Source organism: Lycium barbarum, chromosome 11, assembly GCF_019175385.1.
Source record: "Lycium barbarum isolate Lr01 chromosome 11, ASM1917538v2, whole genome shotgun sequence".
Lineage (NCBI taxonomy): Eukaryota > Viridiplantae > Streptophyta > Magnoliopsida > Solanales > Solanaceae > Lycium > Lycium barbarum.
In genome coordinates, this window is record NC_083347.1 from 4,359,742 (window position 1) to 4,380,232 (window position 20,491).

At 35.5% G+C, this 20,491-nt stretch overlaps 2 protein-coding genes across 2 annotated transcripts; one reads left to right on the forward strand and one right to left on the reverse strand.

Annotated features, from left to right (window-relative positions):
* Window positions 1-1,353: 1,353 nt before the first annotated feature.
* Window positions 1,354-16,996, forward strand: LOC132616607 (pentatricopeptide repeat-containing protein At4g04790, mitochondrial-like). Its single transcript, XM_060331145.1, has 17 exons — window positions 1,354-1,895; window positions 3,786-3,833; window positions 5,843-6,469; window positions 6,843-7,022; window positions 7,455-7,519; window positions 7,967-8,074; window positions 8,217-8,330; window positions 9,408-9,503; window positions 9,606-9,704; window positions 11,405-11,524; window positions 12,909-13,013; window positions 13,482-13,646; window positions 13,739-13,866; window positions 13,943-14,021; window positions 14,261-14,478; window positions 16,029-16,254; window positions 16,350-16,996. Exons 1-16 carry the CDS (start codon window positions 1,691-1,693, stop codon window positions 16,216-16,218), a joined length of 2,547 nt encoding a protein of 848 aa, XP_060187128.1. The 5' UTR covers window positions 1,354-1,690; the 3' UTR covers window positions 16,219-16,254; window positions 16,350-16,996.
* A 1,761-nt stretch (window positions 16,997-18,757) lies between these two features.
* On the reverse strand, window positions 18,758-19,778 carry LOC132617018 (protein CHLORORESPIRATORY REDUCTION 41, chloroplastic). Its single transcript, XM_060331863.1, has one exon. The coding sequence runs from the start codon at window positions 19,756-19,758 to the stop codon at window positions 19,120-19,122; it is 639 nt and encodes a 212-aa protein (XP_060187846.1). The 5' UTR covers window positions 19,759-19,778; the 3' UTR covers window positions 18,758-19,119.
* Window positions 19,779-20,491: the final 713 nt, after the last annotated feature.

The following is a 20,491-nucleotide window of genomic DNA, read 5'->3' on the forward strand; positions in this document are numbered from 1 at the left end:
TACCCGTTCCACCATCCTTACCAGTTCCTTGCTTAAAACTAAATACTTGTCCACATAGGGTACATATAACTGATTGGTTTTCCCTATCCTTAGTCATAAATTTCCAAACTTTAGCTGTTGGCTTACGAGTTCTAGGCGGTTTGTCTTGTGTATGTGATTGTGCAGGACTTGTATCTCCTATGGGATTTTCGGGGGGTTGTGTTTCATCATCATCATCTAAGTCTTCATTAAAAGTGTCGGTAAAATGTTGTTGCATTGCCTCATGACCTAAAAGTGGATTATTTCCACCAACATCAATACCTAAATTAGGTGTTTCTTCCACAAATGTTTCCTCATTAAGCGCACCCCTAACAGTACGACTACTACTACCGGCACCACGTCTTAATCTCTTTGACATTATTAAATAGAAATAATTTAAATCACAATCAAATAAATCACAAGAAAATAAATTACAACAAATTAAATTGCGTAAATTAAATTGCGATAAATAAATTGCTAGAATTAAATTGCGAAAATTAAAGATAGAGTTGGAACGAAGGTACCAAATTGCCGGATTAATTTCCAACAAAGCGAAGGCGGCTAGAATTGCAAATCCACCAAAGCTACTTCGGATTGTTGCAAAATCACCAACTCCACCAACAATATTATAATTGCAAAATTAATAATTGAAAGTTGAAACTATAATAAGACTTTGTGGCTAATTATTGCAAAGTAACTATAATTGAGAGATTGAGATTTGAGAGAAAGATGAAGAAGAGTGAATTGATGTGAATTAAAATGAAAATGAAGAAGGGTTTATATAGGGGTGGGGGAGGGGTTAAAGTGTTAAAAAAAAAAAATTTGCGGGCCAAAAATTAAGAAAATGACCGTTTGGCAACGACCATTTTTGCAAATGGACCGTTTGGCAACGGCCATTTTTGCAAATGGACCGTTGCCAACGGTCCATTACCAAGGCCCAACGGCTCTTTCCTTTTTTTTTTTTTAAATTTTAACCGGTTAAAAAAAAATTGGAACCGGACCGGTAAACTAATACACGGTTAACCGGAACCGGTTAACCGGTTATACCGGTTCCGATTTAACCGGTTAACCGGTTATACCGGTTCCGGTTCCGGTTTAACCGGTCCGATTACCGGTTAAAACCGGTTACAAAGAACCGGTTGACACCTTTATTGAACATTCACCTTATTGGTGGGCATTGAATTCCTCATACGACAATCCCTCCTTCATTTCTCCTTCTCTTGCCCTCAATTTAAAAAAAAAAAAAAATCATATACATTTTAAGTTACTTTTATGACTAAATTCATAAAAAATTATATATTTTGATTATACCTAAAAAAGAGTGTCATATTGCTAACTTTAGTCCTTTATGATGTTCAAAGAAATATTGTCTTGGGGGACAAGTTCCAACTTTTTGTCTTATAAACATTGCTTGAAATTCCAGTGTGATGAAATCAAATTTTACACATTGTTGCCTCCTCCTATCATCATTTCCATTAATTGCTTCATTCACCAAATTAGCAATTTTAACTAATCTGTTTTAGATCAATTTATCCAAATAAAACTATTTTTAACTGTAAACATAATCAAACCTAACAGTTCTACTAATCTCTATCTTACTTAAAGATTCAAGCCTTTTTTTTTTTTGTTCCTTTCAGTTCACATTGAGAAAATCAAATTCGGGTCATTGCTGATGCCCGGTTCAAAATCCAAAACCCTAAGCGCTTTGTTCCGTTCCGCCAATAAATTAGCAAAACAATGGAAATCCGGTGTTCCTTCTACTTCAGCACAAGATGTTGCTCTAAAACAATATGTATCTTCCATTAAATCAACATCTAATGTTTCTTCAAAGCCTCTCAGTGAAATAGCAGCCGAAAGCTTGAATTTTAATGACTCTGGTAACCTCACTTTCCAATTCTTTTTTTTTTTGCTGGAACATTATAAGTAGAAACACTTAAAATTGATTAATTATTTGTGTTCAAGATTTAAAATTGGTAGTTGGTGTTTGTATACTCCACCCTCCCCAGACCCCCACTTTCTTTAATGACTCTGGTAAGCACACTTTCCAATTCTTTTTTTTTTGCTGGAATATTATAAGTAGAAACACTTAAAATTGATTAATTATTTGTGTTCAAGATTTAAAATTGGTAGTTGGGTGTTCGTACACTCCACCCTCCCCAGACCCCACTTTCGTATGTTTTGTAGTTGAGTGTCGTATCACTTAGTATTACCCTTGTAGTTTCTTGTTATTCGATTTCTATTACTATATGCTGTCTCTTGTACTTCGGTTATCGTATTATTTTGTAGTAGCTACTGTTCCTTTTAAGAAAGCCTGAACTTTAATGACTCTGGTAAGCACACTTTCCAATTCTTTTTTTTTTTGCTGGAATATTATAAGTAGAAACACTTAAAATTGATTTATTATTTGTGTTCAAGATTTAAAATTGGTAGTTGAGTGTTGGCTCGCTTATCCTATGATACTAGTAGTTGTAGTATTACCCTTGTAGTTTCTTGTTATTCGATTTTTGTTATGCACACCTTCCATTTTTTTTTAAAATTTTTTTGGTTGGAACATTATAAGGAGAAACACTTAAAATTGATTAATTATTTGTGTTAAAGTTTGAAATTTGTAGTTGAGTGTTGCCTCGCTTATCTGATGATACTAGTAGTTCTAGTATTACCCTTGAAGTTTCATTTTTGTTAAGCTCACTTAGGGTGTGTTTGGTACGAAGGAAAGTGTTTTCCTGGAAAAAAAGTGGCTTTCTTATTATTCTTTAGTGTTTGGTAAGTAAGCAAAAAAAAAAAAATCCTAAAAGCATTTATATGTAATCTCGCAAAACATTATACGGTGGGATGGGATGGGGCGGGGAGTGGGGGTTAGGGGGTGATTAATTATTTGTGTTGAAGATTTAAAAATGGTAGTTGGGTGTTGTCTCGCTTGTCATTCCATACTGGTAGCTGTAATATTACCCTTGTTGTTTGTTGTTATTCAGATTTCTGTGACTATCTACTGTTTCTTGTACTTCCATTATTATTTTGTTGTAGTTACTGTTCCCTTTTAAGAATGCTTGAACTTTAATGACTCTGGTAAGCACACTCTCCAATTCTTCTTTGCTGGAACATTATAAGGAGAAACACTTAAATTTGATTAATTATTTGTGTTAAAGATTTAAAATTGGTAGTTTGAGTGTTGTCTCGCTTATCATTCCATAGTAGTAGTCGTGGTGTTACCTTTGTAGTTTCTTGTTATTCGATTTCTGTTACTATCTACTGTTTGTTTCTTGTACTTCGATCATTATTTTGTTGTAGTTACTGTTCCTTTTAAGAATACTTGAACTTCGACTCTGGTAAGCAAACTTTCCAATTCTTCTTTGCTGGAACATTATAACACTTAGGGTATGTTTGGTATGAAGGAAAATGAGGGTATGTTTGGTACGAAGAAAATTTTCTCCATGAAAAATGTTTTCTTGGAAAACAAATGGGTTTCTTGCGTATTTTCTGGTGTTTGGTAAGTAAGCAAAAGAATATTATCCCAGAAGCATTTATCTATGTAATCGAGCAAAACATTATACGGTGAGATGGGGTGGGGAGTGGGGGTTTGGGGGCAGCGAGGGGTGGGTGGAAGGAAACAATGGACTTGGAATATCACTTATGGAACTTGTTTTCCTAGAGAAAGTATTTTTCAAAAGTTTTGTCCAGCCAGACATGAGAAATGGAAAACATTTTTCCAATGCCAAACACCCCCTTAAAATTGCTTAATTATTTATGTTTTTTTTGGGTTTGTGCAGGAAAATCGGCAAAGTTGCTGACAAGAGAAATATCGTCGATACTCTGTGGTATGCTTTTTTTTCCCAGGTTGTGTTAGTGTGATAAATCCGGTGCATTCTTAATAATTTGTATAGTAGGTGGGGTCGTTTGGTTGAAAACAAGGTTAATCTTGAGATTGATTATAACCAGGATAGATAGCCCCACCTTTTATATAGGATAGATAATCTCATGATTTTGGTATAAGTGTTATCCTGGTTTCTGTTAATACCCCCCGAGAAGAATTAGAATGGTAGTTCCTCCTCCCCTCCCGGGGGGGGGGGGGTGTCAAATGAATGACTGCCCAACAGGAATAATCTCACACTTCCTCCTGATACCGCCTGAAACCAAATGAGAACTTGGCCTAAATAGTCCAACTGCGTCTCAATTGCATCACAAAAAGCCAAGGTATCTTCTGCGAACAACGGGGAGACACCAATATTGTCCCTACACCCCTTACCGCTGCATCAAAACCCTTCAGGTATCCCCCAGGACAGCTCTATCCATCATCCTGCTCAGAGCTTCCATAACCAAAATAAATATCGGTGATAGAGGGTCCCCTTGTCTCAAACCCCTCGAGCTCCCAAAAAAATCGCATGGGTTACTATCTAAGTTGCTCGGACTCAGGTGCGGGTATTCGATACGGGTACGGATCCGAGTGTCAGATTTGGCAAAATCTTAATTTTAAGATTCGGGGGTGCGGATCCGGGTATGGATACTGGTGCGGTGATTCGGCTAAGAAAATTCAAAATTATAAAAAGTAGAGCTAGAAATGTTGAGTAAAACACGAATCAGCAAAAAAGAGACAAAATTACTATAATATTGAAGGTATGTCATTTACCTTCTCTCAAGTATGTTTTATCTTTAATTTTGAGAAATCAAAATCTCAATTTCCCCCCAAATTTGTTGATAGACTCCGGTCAAAGTATCCGAACTTAGTTGACCGTATCCCGGACGTATCCCGCTCCGACCCGTGTCGAGACTGGATCGGCACCAAAAACGGAGAGTCCGCGCAACTTAGGTTACTATTCACCAACACGGAAAATCTCACCGAAGAATTGCAAAAATAGATCCACTTCTCTCCAAATCCCATTTGAAACAAGATGGAATCCAGAAATTTCCAGTTCACGTGATCATATGCCTTTTCAATATCAAGTTTGCTCAACACACCTAGTACTCCTTGCTTTCTCCTTGAATCCACCACTTCGTTTGCCACCAACGCTGCATCCAGAATCTGTCTGCCCTCCACAAAGGCATTTGTGAAGTAGAAACAGTTTTATCCAACACCTTAAATGGAAAGCACCTTAGAGATAATAGTGAAGATACTTCCCACTAGACTAATAGGTCTATAGTCTTTCATGCTCGCGGCTCCCTCCCGTTTAGGAATGATGACAAGAAACGAGGCATTCAAACTTTTTCCGAATTCACCACTATCTTGGAACTCAACAATAGTATCCATCACATCACTTTTGACCGTGTTCCAACAATGCTGAAATAAAGCCAAAGAGAAACCATTTGGGCCCGGAGCTTGGTACCCGCACAACACTCCACCACACTTTTTACCTCCTCCTCAATTGCCCCCTCCAATCACTCACCCTCCTTCCCTCCGATTTGATTAGAACCCAAACCCTCCACAGTAGGCCTCCACTCCGTTGTCTCTTTAAACAAATTTTCATAATAATCCACAACTGCTTCCTCCACTTCTTCCTTCCCCACATGGCTCACCCCATTGACCTCCACCAATTCTATAAAGTTTCTCCTTTTATTTGCAACTTGGTGGTTTAATATCTTTTTGCATATCTAATTAATGGCTTGGAAACTGTATATGCTTTCCAAAAGATGTCAGATGACTTGGGGCTTAAGCAGGTGGGATCGAGAGAGGACTACCTGATAATTAATCACAAGACTCCCTGTGATGTAATTAGATGTAGACAAAGAATGCGCGGCTTAGAATATCTAATAATTTTTGCATATCTCGTCTGTATGCAATTGCCTTACAAACTATTTTATCTCCATATTTCTGATATATCTTTTATTGTAGGTGATTTAGATTCTTATTTGAGCGATTCAGAAACGAGTAGTAATGGAAGTTGTTTGGAAAATGTATTGGATGTACCATGGTTATCAAATGTAGAAAAAAACAATGCGTCATTGCGGCGCAAAGAAATAGCAAGAGAAAGGAAGGAAAAGTGGACCTTCAAGAGTAGTCAGACTAGTCGTTTCCACCAGTTGGTTAAACAATGTGCCTGTAAACTGGGGACTGAAACTGCCATTAAGGTGTTTGTCAAATTGGGACGAGAAACTGGCCTGAAAGAATATAATGCTCTAATAAGACTCTGTATAGAGAAGGCCAGAGAAACTAATGACGAAGAGATGTCATTGAAGCAGCTTTCAAAGGCTTATCAACTTCTTAAATCAATGAAGGAACAGGGTTTCCAAGTAGAAGAGGAGAGCTATGGTCCAATTCTTATGTATTTTATTGATTTTGGCATGGTACAGGAGTTTGATTTTTACTGTGAGCTCATTATAGATAGAAATGCTGATTCACTTGCAAGATTAGCTTACTATGAGATGTTGCTTTGGAGTAAAGTTGAAGATGAAGATAAAATAGAAGAACTCCTCTACCATCTTTCTCTTTATGATGATGAGGATAAATCTGCCTTTCAAGGTTTGCAATTTACTGGACACATGCCCCTATTATTGTTTTTGTTTTGGTTTGCAATTTACTGGACACATGCCCCTATTATTGTTTTTGTTTGTATAATCCTGCTGGATATTAGAAGTTACTTGTGGTACTTTGCACTTAAATGACTAGTGATTAAAATGATTGAGTTGCATGTCTCTTTTTTTCATGTTTACTGTACATTATGTTTGTAATGCGTTTGCTAATTGTTGATGAATTTAGATTCTGTCTTTGCAATGAGGTAACATCTTAGAATCTCACAAACTGTTCTCAAATGCATCTCATGATAAATTCTGGCGGAGGCTGTCTCTACAGTAATGCCATATTTTAGAATTTCACAATGATGAACATGTTGCAGAAAACTATCTCTTAGCACTGTGCGAAAGGGACCGAGTTGAGGATTTTGTGAGGCTGCTACGAACTGTTGACATAACAAAAATTTCATCTACTGATTGTGTCACAAATATCTTCAAGTTCTTGGGGAAGTTGCTATTGGAGTCCTTCGCAAAGAAGTTTCTTCAGGAGTTGGTAACAAGAGGTAAACTCGTCACTTTTCTTTAATTTAGAGGCACCTATATAGTTGATCCAATGATCACTGACCTCATGTTAGATAAATCATTTCTAATTGCATTGGGTAATCTAAAGTGACGGTTACCATAATCTATAATAACTCATTGGGTGAGCTCTATGTCGGTATCTTGTACCAATACATCTTAGGAAGGGTTAGTATCAAATTTTGTGAATGGATATAGCTATACGGTTTTCTCCAAAAAAAAATAAAGAAATTACTGGATAGGGAAAATGTTGTGAGTATAGGCATCAGTTATAAGGAGATTGAAGATTTTCTTTTTGCTGTTGCTGTTAGAAATTTTTTAACTTCTATGATAATCTTGCTGACTAACAAAGTGCTCTAATCTCTTCAACTTATGTTCCGTTTTCACGCATCCTAATGTAGTCTCTCTCAAAGCAGATATTGGAGCAGAAGACATCTCAAAATTTATTTACAATTATACAACTAGCATGCCAAATTTAGCGGTGAGGAACTTCTCATGAATTCTGCTTGCAATCTCCCTTGGTATACAATTCACATGATGCTTGCATAAGTTAGAAAAATGTTAATTCCCAATCAAAAGATTGTTTGATAGAATATCTAAGAGCCTGTTTGTTGCTCAAATCACAAGCTCAATTAACATCTTAAACTCTGTGTTAAGTCAAACAGTGTCAACTGATGTCATGCATTGGAACAATGGAAGTTAAAGGGAGTATAATTTTTTGTTGTATTTCACGCTTCTAATTATTTTTTTGCTCCAGATACTGATGTACACTGGATTGCAATAAGCATTTCTTTTTTTTGCTAATACAGAATTGGTTAGGAATTTTAAATAAACTGTTGCAGTTGCCATGCGGATCTGTAGTTATGCCAGTTCTAAATATCTGTCCATCAGTGAAATATTGCGCTGATTGCTCTGTTATTTATGGAAGGTTGAAGATGTTATCCTTGAATTCAAAAATTTACATGCTGAGTTGGAGCTTAGGCCAATATCGTCCCAGTATCAGAAGCTTATTATGTACTGTTGTGAGTTATTTAAGGTATGGACTGATTATTTAGAGATGTCTTAGAGATATTCTATGGAGTGCTTGGAGACTTCTTTGTGCAAAATAAGAGTCGTTACATGTTCTGGTCAATATGTGAACTTCTCGAATGTACTGATAGTTGCAACTCTGTAAATAGGTACATGCTGCACTAGATATGGTTGATCAAATGTTTGAAGCAGGTCTGACATTACCGTTGGAGACATTTAATTCCATACTGGAAGCCTGCGATAAAAGCTGTGAGTATAATTTGGTAGGTTAGCTTGAATCTCTTATCTTTTTGATGTTTTAGTTCATTAGCTTAATCTATGAGTTGTCATATAGTTTGGGCTAGGACACATTAATTATGTGAGATTTAGCTGTCACAAATGTTTCTTGGTTGTTCTCATAAATTTTCTATTCATGTGTATACAGTTATAATACAGTTTTGATGCTCATTGTCTAACCTGGATAAAGAATCAGAGCATCCTGGGAAGCATGTTTTATACGAAAAACTAATGTACTAAAATAGTTAGCGATGGGCTAAAACCCATGGGGTCTTCGCACTTTAGCAGTGGCCATGACATTCTAAAAATTAAAGAAATCAAGAACTAGATGATTGCTAAAGTGCGCAGAGAAGGATTTTTTTCACTTGAGGGATAGCCTCTTATCCGTTATTTCTCTTTGGTGCACCAACGAGGTTCATGTATGTTTAGAAGATTAGGTGTCGTTCATAGAAAGTCATCCTTTCTTAAGGTTTCTATTTTTTGGCATAATTCTTTTATATGTTTTTTTTCCCTGCATTAATAAAATTTTATGTGATTGCCAAGTGTGCGCTAAGAAGTTATTTATGCGGTTAACGTCAATCTTTAGGGGCAAAAGAAATGAATTTGTTCTCCTTCTTAAAAGAGAAAAGACTTATTTCTCATGATCTGCTCAGTTGGAGCTTTTAACTCTTATGAGCAACGAGTTGGAGTCTCCAAATAGGTTAAGTATTAAATAAATAATGGACTAAACAAAATTTGGTCCATGTCTTATCAGTGCGTGAATTTAAGTTCTAAGTTTATGATGTCAAATCAAGTAAAAGGTAAAATCTTCATGGCAATGATAGATTTTTCAGTTGAATTCAACCCGTGGATGTTCTTTTTCTTCCTTCATTGTCAACTGACATTTATTAATTATTACTGCTTGGTGATTTGAATTGAAAATTACATTAGTAGCTTTTTTCCGGGTAGTGGCTAGGTACCCTAGTGAATATATTTCAAAATTGTCCATAGCATGTCTTTTGTATCTTCGATTTATATATTGTTGTCATAAATCATGTTTTAATGTTTATCCTCATGAATCTTAGGTTCATCGAATATATTCAATGATACTTCATCATGATATCACGCCAAATAGCGAGACCTTCAGGATTATGATAAATATGACTGTGAGAACAAAGGATGTAAGTTTCTTCTTCTCATGGGGGGATAATATTTGTATATGGATATTGAATGAGTCGCTTGACTAGCCAAGCTCTATTCTCCCTATGTTCTCCTAACTGCAGTTTGAAGGCGCATATGGCATGCTCAAAGATTTGGAGAAGTTCAACGTGAGGCCTACCACTAACATGTATAATGCCATAATGGCAGGATATTTCCGAGAGGTGTGTTCCCCTTTTATCGTGTTGAGTTGTCATACATTATCTATGTGCATAATGACTAACTTCCACTCTCAGACCCATTTATTGAATCTCTGCATTATTTCAAGTTGCATCATTTGAGCAGTAAAGTTTACCTCTTTAGTGGATCTGGGCATAATAAGAACTCTAGCAAGTTTAACTTAATACTTTCACTAAATTATGCGGCAAAAGTTGATTATATCTCTACAAGAGTTGTACAACTAGAGCTAGGGGTCATCTGGTTACTCGTGCTATTGAAAATAATTCCAGTATCGTATTCGCATCAATGGTTAGCTGCTTGGTCGACATATGTTGTTTCTTGTTAGTACCCACTTTGGTTTATGTGCATATTCAATGTGATATGCACATATCAGTAGTATGTGCATACAAATATAAATGCACAAAACTGTTATTTATGTTACTTCTTGTTTAGTTAATTATACTTAATGTTGGTGTAGGTTCTCTTCTTTTTGGTATACTGCTTGTATACGGGTTTTACTCAATTGTTAATAATATATTTTACCTTATCCAAAAAAAAGTTAATTATACTTATTGTGTCTCATTGATAAAATTTTAAGTAATGTTTGTTTTTTTGTTTAAAAATTAGAAAAAAATGTTTAAAACTGATTTTTCATGATTAGAAGAGTAATGCGATGTTAATTATTCATTATTTCATATTTTAGGATACACAGTCTTAGATTCCTCTTAAAACTGTTCATTATTTTGAGAGAATTTAGAATTTATTGTTTTGAATTAATTATTATAATCTTTAGTGTTTATATACTAACATTAATCATGTAGTTGATACATATATGTGATGACAATTAATTGGGATCAAAGAGTTATCCAGTAAGGGCTTACGAGATTTAGAGAGCTCGTACTTCGCTTGAATTATCTAGTATTGCAATAAAATAAACCTTAATGGAGCGGACTAGATAGATAATATTCATATATTCGACCAACTGATTTTAGATTGATATATTGATTGATAGATTAATTATGTTAATAAACCATCTATCACATTCCCATCTCATCATCTTTTGTATGATAAGTGTGATTATATAGTTACTTTTATCTCAAGATAAACCATATATTACATTGGATAAAATAATGTAGGCCAGGAGTACCTTTTCTAACAATTTTTCATTAGATTTAAAACCCAAGACGTATATTACACTATACACCTCATACATCAATTAAAACATCCAATAGAAATACAAATCATCTGGTGATTATTACTCATGTCCCTGTAAAAAATATTTTGTGTATAATTGATCCACGAACCAAACCACCTTACAATAGAAACATGCTTGGATACCTAGTTATTTTCGGTACATTTGTCTTCCCTTTTATCCTCTTTCTTGAATTTGCACAATGTTGGTGCAGTACATGATTTTAAAACAATCTTTCGTTATGTCTATATATCTCTAAAACGAAGTTATGCTTCTGTTGATAGATTAGTAATTGTGCATGCATTTCTAGGTACAGAAAACTGCCTTTTTTTGTGCGTAAAAGGCTATCCAATCCATTTGAATCATAGCTGTTGCTTGATGGCTTTGATTACTTCTATTGGAATTTTGTTGCTTGAATTTCCCTATCCACGGATATGATAATGGTTGTGCCGTGCTTATTACTTCTATTTTTTTTAGCTTTTGACTTTTCGTATTTGCTGAACATTCTGGCAGAAAGACACTCATGCTGCTTTAAAGGTTCTCAAACATATGGAAGATGCTAATGTGAAGTCAGACTCTCAAACTTTCAGCTATCTGATAAGCAATTGCACGAGTGGGGATGACATATCTAAGGTCATTGGTTTTACATCTTAGTTCAGTACTCCCATATGATAAGTTCTCTTATGTGATCTTGATAAAGGACCTTTGTCCTGACTTGGCAAAATTATTTTGCACTAGTTGTTGTGGGAATATGACTGTAGATTACACTTGCTTTTCTCATTTCTCTGGGATTACTAGGTTTGATAATTTGAGTGGATGCATTATTTTCATTTACTAGCTTATTCTAGATTATTTGTTCTTTCATATTTCACGTTATGAAGAGAAGGTGGTTCAGTAGTTGTGAGTAAAAGTTAGAATGGTGATGATAATGTCCTTGATTATAGAAGGAAGGCTAGCTTATATTGAACTTATTTCCAATTTAAGATTATAAGACTAGTTCAGTTCATACACTATCAGCAGTCATGCAAGCATATTGGCAATATCCCGGGTTCCTTTGGAGACAAGTGTGGAAGGGAAACTTTTGAACTCCTGGGTAGGATGGAGCAGTGTTATCAAAAGCGAAAAGCGCAAAAAAGCTCTTAGGTCAGCTGGGGCTTTAAGCGCAAATAAAGCGCGGGCTTTAATGAAAAAAGGCGCAATGGTGCAAAGATACAAATATATATGTTCTTAGTCCAAGACTAATAATAACAATCATGAATAACAAATATATGGACAAAGAAATTGTAAAAACATTACAATAAAGTGAAATATCAATTATCTAGTGTCACCTCTTCAAGAGAGGCTCATTAGCAAGGAAAAACTTGTGTCAGAGCCTTGATGATGACACTGAAGCGCACATAAAGCGAGGCGAGGCGCTCAACATGTTTTGAACCTCGCTTCAGGGCTTAAGCGCGCCTTTGACAACACTAGGATGGAGAGTTTGGGGGTTGGATTAACCATATAAAAAATTGAAAAGCTTCATAATTTATGTAGATACTGCTTCGGAAGAAAAATGTGGCTAAAATAAGAAGTTGATAAATTAACCGGTGCATAGAGTGTGATATAGACCGTGTTTGACTAGTGAGGGCATAAGAAAATTCTACTATTAACCCTCATATGAAAAAAGAGGAAAGCCATTGAATGATGTATGATTAGCATAAATTTTTAAGCATGTTTCATCAATACATCCATCGACACGGTGCTAGTCTATCCATTTGATGTAGAAGTTGTCCTTTATGTGACTGCAATTCTCTTGAAGCAATCTACCGCAAAATTTCCATAAAATATTTCAGTGGTAATTGGTCCGTGGATCTGCTTCCTTTATCTAATTTATTTAGCATAGACTCTTTTGCTTCGTTTCCCTTCTTTGTTTATAAAATATCTGTTTTTTCTTTCAATATTAGCACATAGGTGCTTATCTTGTTGACATTGGTTACAAATGTGCAACTATAACAGTTGGTAATTTGAAAATTTGTAGTTTCTTGATGAGATGAAAGATTCTGGAGTCCAACACACAAAGCATGTATATATGTCGCTAATAAATGGATATGCAGCTTCTGGACAGTTTGAAAAGGCTAAACAGGTACACAACGAGTATATTGGGTTCTACAAATATTTCATGGCCGTATTTTTTCCTTTTTTTTTTTTATGCTAAATCCTTTGTTAGATCCATGGATTCTTAGTAACTGGTTTTCCCCTGATTTCAGTTATCTGCTTCACTATATTTATTTAATTTTGTTGAAGTTTCTGCCGGTACATGTTTGGTGGGTGCACACATGAATATTAAGAGATTAATTTATAAGCTTTCTTTGAAGCTATGCTATGTTGTAGTGTAAATTCTGACTTGGGGCTTTTTATCTTGTCAAATAGGAAGCTTTCATGTGAAATATACTCTTTGCAGATAAAAATGAAATACTCTAAAACTGATAACTGCAGTGTATAGCATCCATGCGAAAGTATATTCTTTTTGCTTTCTCTCGGAATAGGCATGATCTTGCCAAAAGAAAATAGGAGTTTTTCTGATGATTTAGAATCTTCAATGGATGTGCAGGTAATCTATGATCGAAGAGTACCTGTAAAGGGTTTCAATGAAATTAGAAGTGTGCTTGTTGCAGCTCTTGCTTCACATGGGCAAATATCAGATGCCCTTAAAATATATGAGGAAATGAAAGAAGCTCAATGCAAGTTGGAGCCAAAAGCGATTATCTGTCTCATTGTAAGTGCCTTCTTGCATATGGGCTCTTTCCAAGGATCATTTCCTTGGACACCTTTCTGACACATTTACCCTTTTAAATCATAACCTTGCAGGAAAACCTTCAATCTGAAGGAGATTTGCGTAGATTGCTCCACCTACTTGAGCAATTAAATGGCCTCGATCATTGGGTTGATGCCGCCTATAGGGTCATAACATATTGTATTCGGAAAGATCACTTCAGGTCTAAATTCACAATTGTTTCTTGAGAATACTGCTGAAATTTAGAGTTGCTTTAATTTTTCCCTCTTTTGTAATAGATCTATTGTTGACTTGCTTAAAAAGCTGGTAGATGCATACAAGTATGATGAAGTGGCTAAGGAAGTTCTATTCGATGAGGTATTGCGCTTGTTCCTTTTCTCTGCTTTATATTGGAAAGAATAATTATGTGTTACAGAAACTCAATTCTTTTTGGGTTCCTGTGATTCATATACTCTTATCAGTTTTTGTGTGCAAGATGAAGCTCCCCACTGCATATGATATTTTTACTTGACAAAATTGTCATTAACAATGGAGGCCTTTATTTAGCTCTGATGTGTTTTCTTGTTTGATACTCATTTTTGGTAATCATGGAGCAGGTTTTCTGCCAGATTGCGGAAAAAGATCCAATAAATTTACAGTTAGGCTTGGATCTCCTTCAGGCTATTAAGAAAGAGATTGGTCTCCTCCCTTCACGACAAAGTCTTGATTTCCTCCTCAGTGCTTGTGTCAATGCGAAAGATTTACAAGCTTGTTATCTGATTTGGAAGGAGTACAAAATAGCTGGTCTTCCTTACAATATTTTAAGTTATGTGAGGTAATTTCGAATAACTAATGTTTTTAAGTCTTGTTTGCTTGTCTGAAATTTCTGTTCTTAGGAAATCCATGATAGTTACTCATATCTTTTTATTTTGATTTCTCTACTGTTGCATCCGTTGAGAAACCACTTAATTAATCATTCAATACTAAGATTTAGTTAAGCTAGACCAATGCATTTTCATGTATGAAAAAGAAAATATTTGTCATTTATAACTATTTCAAAGATATCTACCAATCTAACCTAACATAAAGTTGAAGTTGAAAAAAGGTTAGAAAGAATAAAGTCATCGAACTAATAATGTTTCTGAATTGCTCGGTAGCCTTTCTCTTCTGTGTTCTATGGATTAAGGTTCTAGACCTATGAAAAACATTGGGAGCTTTATGGGGTTTTATTCTAAGTTGCGCGGACTCTCCCTTTTTTGGTGCCGATCCCGTCTCGACACGGGTCGGGAGCGGGATACATCCGGGATACGGTCAACCAAATTTCGGATACTTTGACTGGCATGAGAAGATATGAAAAATGTGGAAATAGAAAGGGAAACACAGGAGAGGAAAATGGCAGGTAAGATTCTTCCCTGGCCGAAAGTAATGGTGTTCGCTGGTGGGATTTTTCTGGTAGCCAAGGTTGAAAAGGATGGAGGAATGAGGGGGAGAGAGATAAAAAGGAGGTTTTTTTAAACTGTTTGTAGTTATATTTTTCACTGTCATGCTCTTTAAAGTTGTGTATACCACATATTTTGTCCATGTCGGCTATTTAATTGCCACATAAGCTCGATCAATGGATCAGAGGTGTTTAAAAAAATAGATTTGTTATAGGTTCAGGTGTATGGATGAGAACCCATGGAGTTGGTGGGTCGGAACAGAATTTCGTGCATGTACAAGTGTCAATTTACCTATAAAGCCTTTTGTTTACTTGTTTCCCCTAAAAGTCTTGTTACAAGTGCTAGTAGCCTCATTTTGTCTCTATCGTATTTCAGCCTATGTAGTACTAACAGCTGGTAGTCTTAGCTTTGTACAAATCGAGATGCTGGGCTCCTTCCTCATAAATGAAATCAGAAAACCAGCTTTTATGTTCATTTCTCTTCTATATTTAGTAAGCTTTCCATTTTTTGATTTCTTGTTCCTTGCTATTGAGAACGCGACGATCCTCTATTTTTATTACGCTCCAGTTTGATATGTTTCATTCGATACTTAATTATCTACCCTTTAATATATATTAGGGTTCTCTTTTACCTTATAAAAAAAAAGATATATTAGGGTTCTCTAACATGAGGGGTTCTCTATATCTCACACTTGTCATATGATAGATACATATTGACATCATTTATGTCATTTTCATACGATAATTATTTTCACTGATTCTAGGAGTTAAATTAAAACAATTATTCTGACGAATGCTGCACTTTTTCCTGTCTGTAAAACAGACTACCCAAGGATGCAAAAAACAGTTGTATTTCACCTTAATAGATTTTGGCTACTTGTGATATCACAAATGTTGTTTGTCCTTTTATGTTTTCCTTCTTTGCTCTAATTCATTGTTTGATGCAGGATGTATCGAGCCTTGTTGGCATTAGGGGACTACAAATCTGCAGCAAATATTCTCAATAAAATACCAAGGGATGATATTCATGTTTGCAGTGTAGTCCAAGCTTGTCAAGAAGCTTATGGAATGTCTGCCTCCACAAAAGGGAAAAAGGAAAAAAAGAAAATTAGGAAGGATGTGAGATGTGAGATTTGATAAGTGAAGTTCGTAGGAGATTTAGAAAATTCTTCGGTATGTATTAATTCTGAAATTGCCGGTCTCTGTTCGTGCTGCTTTTTTGTCCTTTCTCTTTGTGCTCACTTTTCTTAGTCCGTTTTTGGTTGCAGCACTTGTTTGAGATCAACATTTTGCAGATCTTGTAGATGTACAACTTTTAGGGCTGAGAACTCGTTCTTTTTCATGTACCCTGTGAGAGCTCTATATTAGTCCTGCTTTGAAATTGCCCTGAGATTAACAATAAGTTGGGAAGTGGATCAAGAGAAAAGAGACACTTCATTTGACTTCTGGTATCATGGAATCATTGCCTATAATCATTTGCGGCATAGAAGGAACTTGCACTGAAATGTACAAGGACTAAGAATCAAGTGGTGAAGTCCGGCTTGTTTCAATTTGAAGAGGACCTGTAACATGTGTTTTCCCGAGTTCTCTGTAGACTCATTTGTTAATTTAGGGATCAGGTACGTGATAGTTTAGGTATTTTTAATTGATCGATGGTACACACATTTACACCTCCAAATTTCCCTCGTGGTATTTTCGATAGTTTAGAAGGGGCCTTATATGTACTTCCATTTGGTCGCTAGCCGTTTGTCCCATGCTAACATTTCAGACCATCTGGTTCAAATGTGAAACAGAGCAGATTGGTTTGGCTTTTACTTATAAGAAAAATGAGAAATCCTATTTGGAGCAATGCAAAAAGTGTTCAATTGTAAACTGAATTGTTTGGCCTCTCTAATAAAAGCAATTGTTCAGTTCTTACCTCTTCTCGTCTCCTCTGAACGAAACAAATATAAAGTGATTATCAGCTTTGTGGTTACAATTCTTTATTGAGTCTTTCCTCCGAATTGTAGTTGTTTCTTTATCAAAATTTTATTTAAAGCTAATTGTAGCAACTTAGTACAATTTTATTTAAATCATGAAACTCATTATATTCCGTTTGAAAATGTGTATGTAGCTTCCTTGAGAGGGTGATCGGGAAGCATTCTCTCTGTCCTCTATATCTGACCCGAACTAACTTTTTCATTTTCATTCACTCACAAGACTCGAACAATAATTTATTGAATCGACTAATTTGAGTGCTTTTTAGTTTCATTTACAGGACTCAAACACAAATCAAAATTCATTGATTAGAATAATTTGAATTTGCATTGAGAATGCCCCTAGAAGGGTAAAAACTCCTTATCAAAGGTTTTCATTTTCATTTACCGGACTCAAACTCGAACTGATGATCAATCCCAACTATCACGCCATACCTCTCAATAGCAAATAAAGATACACTCCAATACACCGCAAATGTTACTAGAAATCATTACAAAACCTTAAAAAGATTCCAGCTTTCCATTTTCCACCAGCAAAAGCTTCTCAAAAATAATTAGCAAGAAGATAGCTTGTCTACAACGTGCCTTAGCTTGTTAAGTCTCTCATTCAAAGTCTCTTCTTTCTTAGAAGCACTAACCATAGCCAAATCCATTTCCATTAACTTCAATAATCTATACAATTCAGTCACCATGCTATCTTCCACTTTCCCTTCTTCCCTCAACACTTCTGCTTCTTCTAAACTCTTTCCGCAACTATTTCTCCCACTTTAGCCGATAAAGCTGTTACAACGGGTTTATAACATCATACAAAATAATTTTAAGAACAATGGAAACAAACATGGTATCAATGAAAACAACACGATAATGAACCACGGGAAACAACCATCCAAACAGGGGGTTAAGATGGTAAAAACTCCTTATCAAAGGTTTTCGTCTTCATTCTCATTTATAGGACTCAAACTCGAACATGATCATACTTAAATGCACTACAAATGTTACTACAAGTTATTAAAAAAAGATTCGAGCTTTCCATTTTCCACCAACAAAACCTCATCAAAAAGAAATAGCAACAAGAATAGCTTGCCTACAACGTGCCTTAGCTTGTTCAAGTCTTTCATTCAATGTCTCTTCTTTCTTAGCATCACTAAGCATAGCCAAATCCATTTCCATTAACTTCAATACTCTATACAATTCAGTAACCATTCTATCTTCAACTTTCCCTTCTTCCCTCAAAACTTCTACTTCTTCTTTAACTCTTTCTGCAACTATTTCTCCAACTTTAGCTAATAATGTAGTTGCAGTGGCGGAGCTAGGAATTTGGGGAAGGGTGTGCAAAATTAAATATATACTCATAATCGCTACCATTTAATCTATGTACACCGCGTAATTTTTCGGCGAAGGGTGTGCACCTGACCACCCTTCGCCTAAGGTGGCTCCGCCCATGTGTAGTTGACCCAAAATCCCTAGCCATTAACTCTTCCAATTTCCCCCAAAAAATAAGTAGGGATATAATGGATAAATGAAATAAGTAACCACGCAAAAATCCACCAAATTGAGCCTTTTCATGGTTATATAACCAACGAAGTTATAATGGATTTACAACACCATACAATGTAATTTTAAGAACAATGAACACAAACATGATATCGATGAAAACAATACATTAACGAACCATGGGAAACAACCATCTAAACAGGGGGTAAGAGGGTAAAAACTCCTTATCAAAGGTTTTCATTTTCATTTTCATTTACAGGATTCAAACCCGAAAGGTTTTCATTTTCATTTGCAGGACTCAAACACGAACATGAAAGGACAGTCTGGTGCACTAAACTCCCGCTATGCACGAGATCCGGAAAAGGGCCGGACCACAAGGGTCTTTTTGTACGCAGCCTTACCCTGCATTTCTGCAAGAGGCTGTTTCCACAGCTCGAACCCGTGACCTCACGATTACATGGCATCAACTTTACTAGATACACCAAAGTCTCCCCTTCAAACATGATCATACTTAAATGCACTACAAATGTTACTAGAAATTATTAAAAGATTCGAGCTTTTCCATCTCTCAAAAAGAATTAGCAACAAGAATAGCTTGTCTACACCTTGCCTTAGCTTGTTCAAGTCTTTCATTCAATGTCTCTTCTTTCTTAGCAGCATTAACCATAGCTAAATCCATTTCCATTAACTTCAATACTCTATACAATTCAGTCACCATTCTATCTTCAACTTTCCCTTCTTCCCTCAACACTTCTGCTTCTTCTTTAACTCTTTCTGCAACTATTTCTCCAACTTTAGCTAATAATACCGTTGACCCAAAATCTCTAGCCATTAACTCTTCCAATTTTTCAAGAAAATCCATTATTTGATATCCAATTGGCTTTTCTAAAGGTATTGGCTTTGTTCTTTTCCACCCAATTTCGAAATTTGGTGGTTCTTGTTTTATAAGCCCAGTTCTTGATTTTCTGTCACGGATTATTTCAGATTTTCTTCTTTTTTCTATAGGGAATTTTTCTGGGCTATTTGTTGTTTCTGAGTTAGGTGATGGGGTTAAGAATTCAGGTTGTGAAGATTCAGGTATTGAATTTGAAGTGCATTTGATTGTGAATTTGTTTAGATGGATATGATTTGTGAGTGGAATTATTGAATAATTTGGATTTGGAGGAAGAAGGTGGACATGGTGGAGTTGAAGGATATTTGAAGCCATTGCTTAAATTTTTTCCAAGAAGTTGATAAGGTCTCTATATATAGTCAAGTGGTGACAAAAACAAAATACTGTATTTTAGTTTGTCAAAAATAACCCTTTAAAATTCACAAAGTCCCTTTTTCACTTTTGTAATTGCAGAATAGTCTCTGATTCTGAAAAAAATGATAGACAACCAGGTCTCTCCATATGCTATTTGGTGGATACACAGCTTATACAAACTAAGACTTGTGGAATATTTTAAATTTTGTCTATTTAAGGTTTATTTATTAAGATGGCAAATTTAGGATGTTACTGGTAAAGTGATAATCTAAATAGCTGATAGTTAATTAATTATAAAATAAGACATTGAAAAGATTAAAGAAATGCATTGAGAAAGAACAGATGTATATAAACTTTGGATGAGATCTGTCTTCTTTCAACTTTCTCAAAATGAAATCTATTCCAAATATATATATGTCATGTTTAGTACTTTGACAAGCTTTGCCTGTGTGAGCTCACTCACATTGCCGGTCCTAAGCCTGAATAAAGGAGGAGGGGTGCCGAGGGTAAATCGGAAACAACCTCCCTATTCAGGTAGGGTAAGACTGCGTACATCTTACCCTCCCTAGACTCCACTATTGTAAGATTACACTGGGTTTGTTGTTGTTGTTCAGTACTTTGATAGGATACAGATATCTAAATTTGATATTGTTAGACGCTTCTTCAGACTTATTGCTAATACTAAGTAGCAATA

What these genes read in the sequence shown, in the direction of transcription:
- LOC132616607 (XM_060331145.1), top strand. Translation starts at nt 1,691, where the DNA reads ATGCCCGGTTCAAAATCCAAAACCCTAAGCGCTTTGTTCCGTTCCGCC. An exon ending in AAAGCTGTGAGTATAATTTG is followed by an intron (nt 8,331 to 9,407) that starts GTAGGTTAGCTT and finishes CATGAATCTTAG; the next exon opens with GTTCATCGAATATATTCAAT. An exon ending in AGGAAGTTCTATTCGATGAG is followed by an intron (nt 14,022 to 14,260) that starts GTATTGCGCTTG and finishes ATCATGGAGCAG; the next exon opens with GTTTTCTGCCAGATTGCGGA.
- LOC132617018 (XM_060331863.1), bottom strand. Translation starts at nt 19,758, where the DNA reads ATGGCTTCAAATATCCTTCAACTCCACCATGTCCACCTTCTTCCTCCA.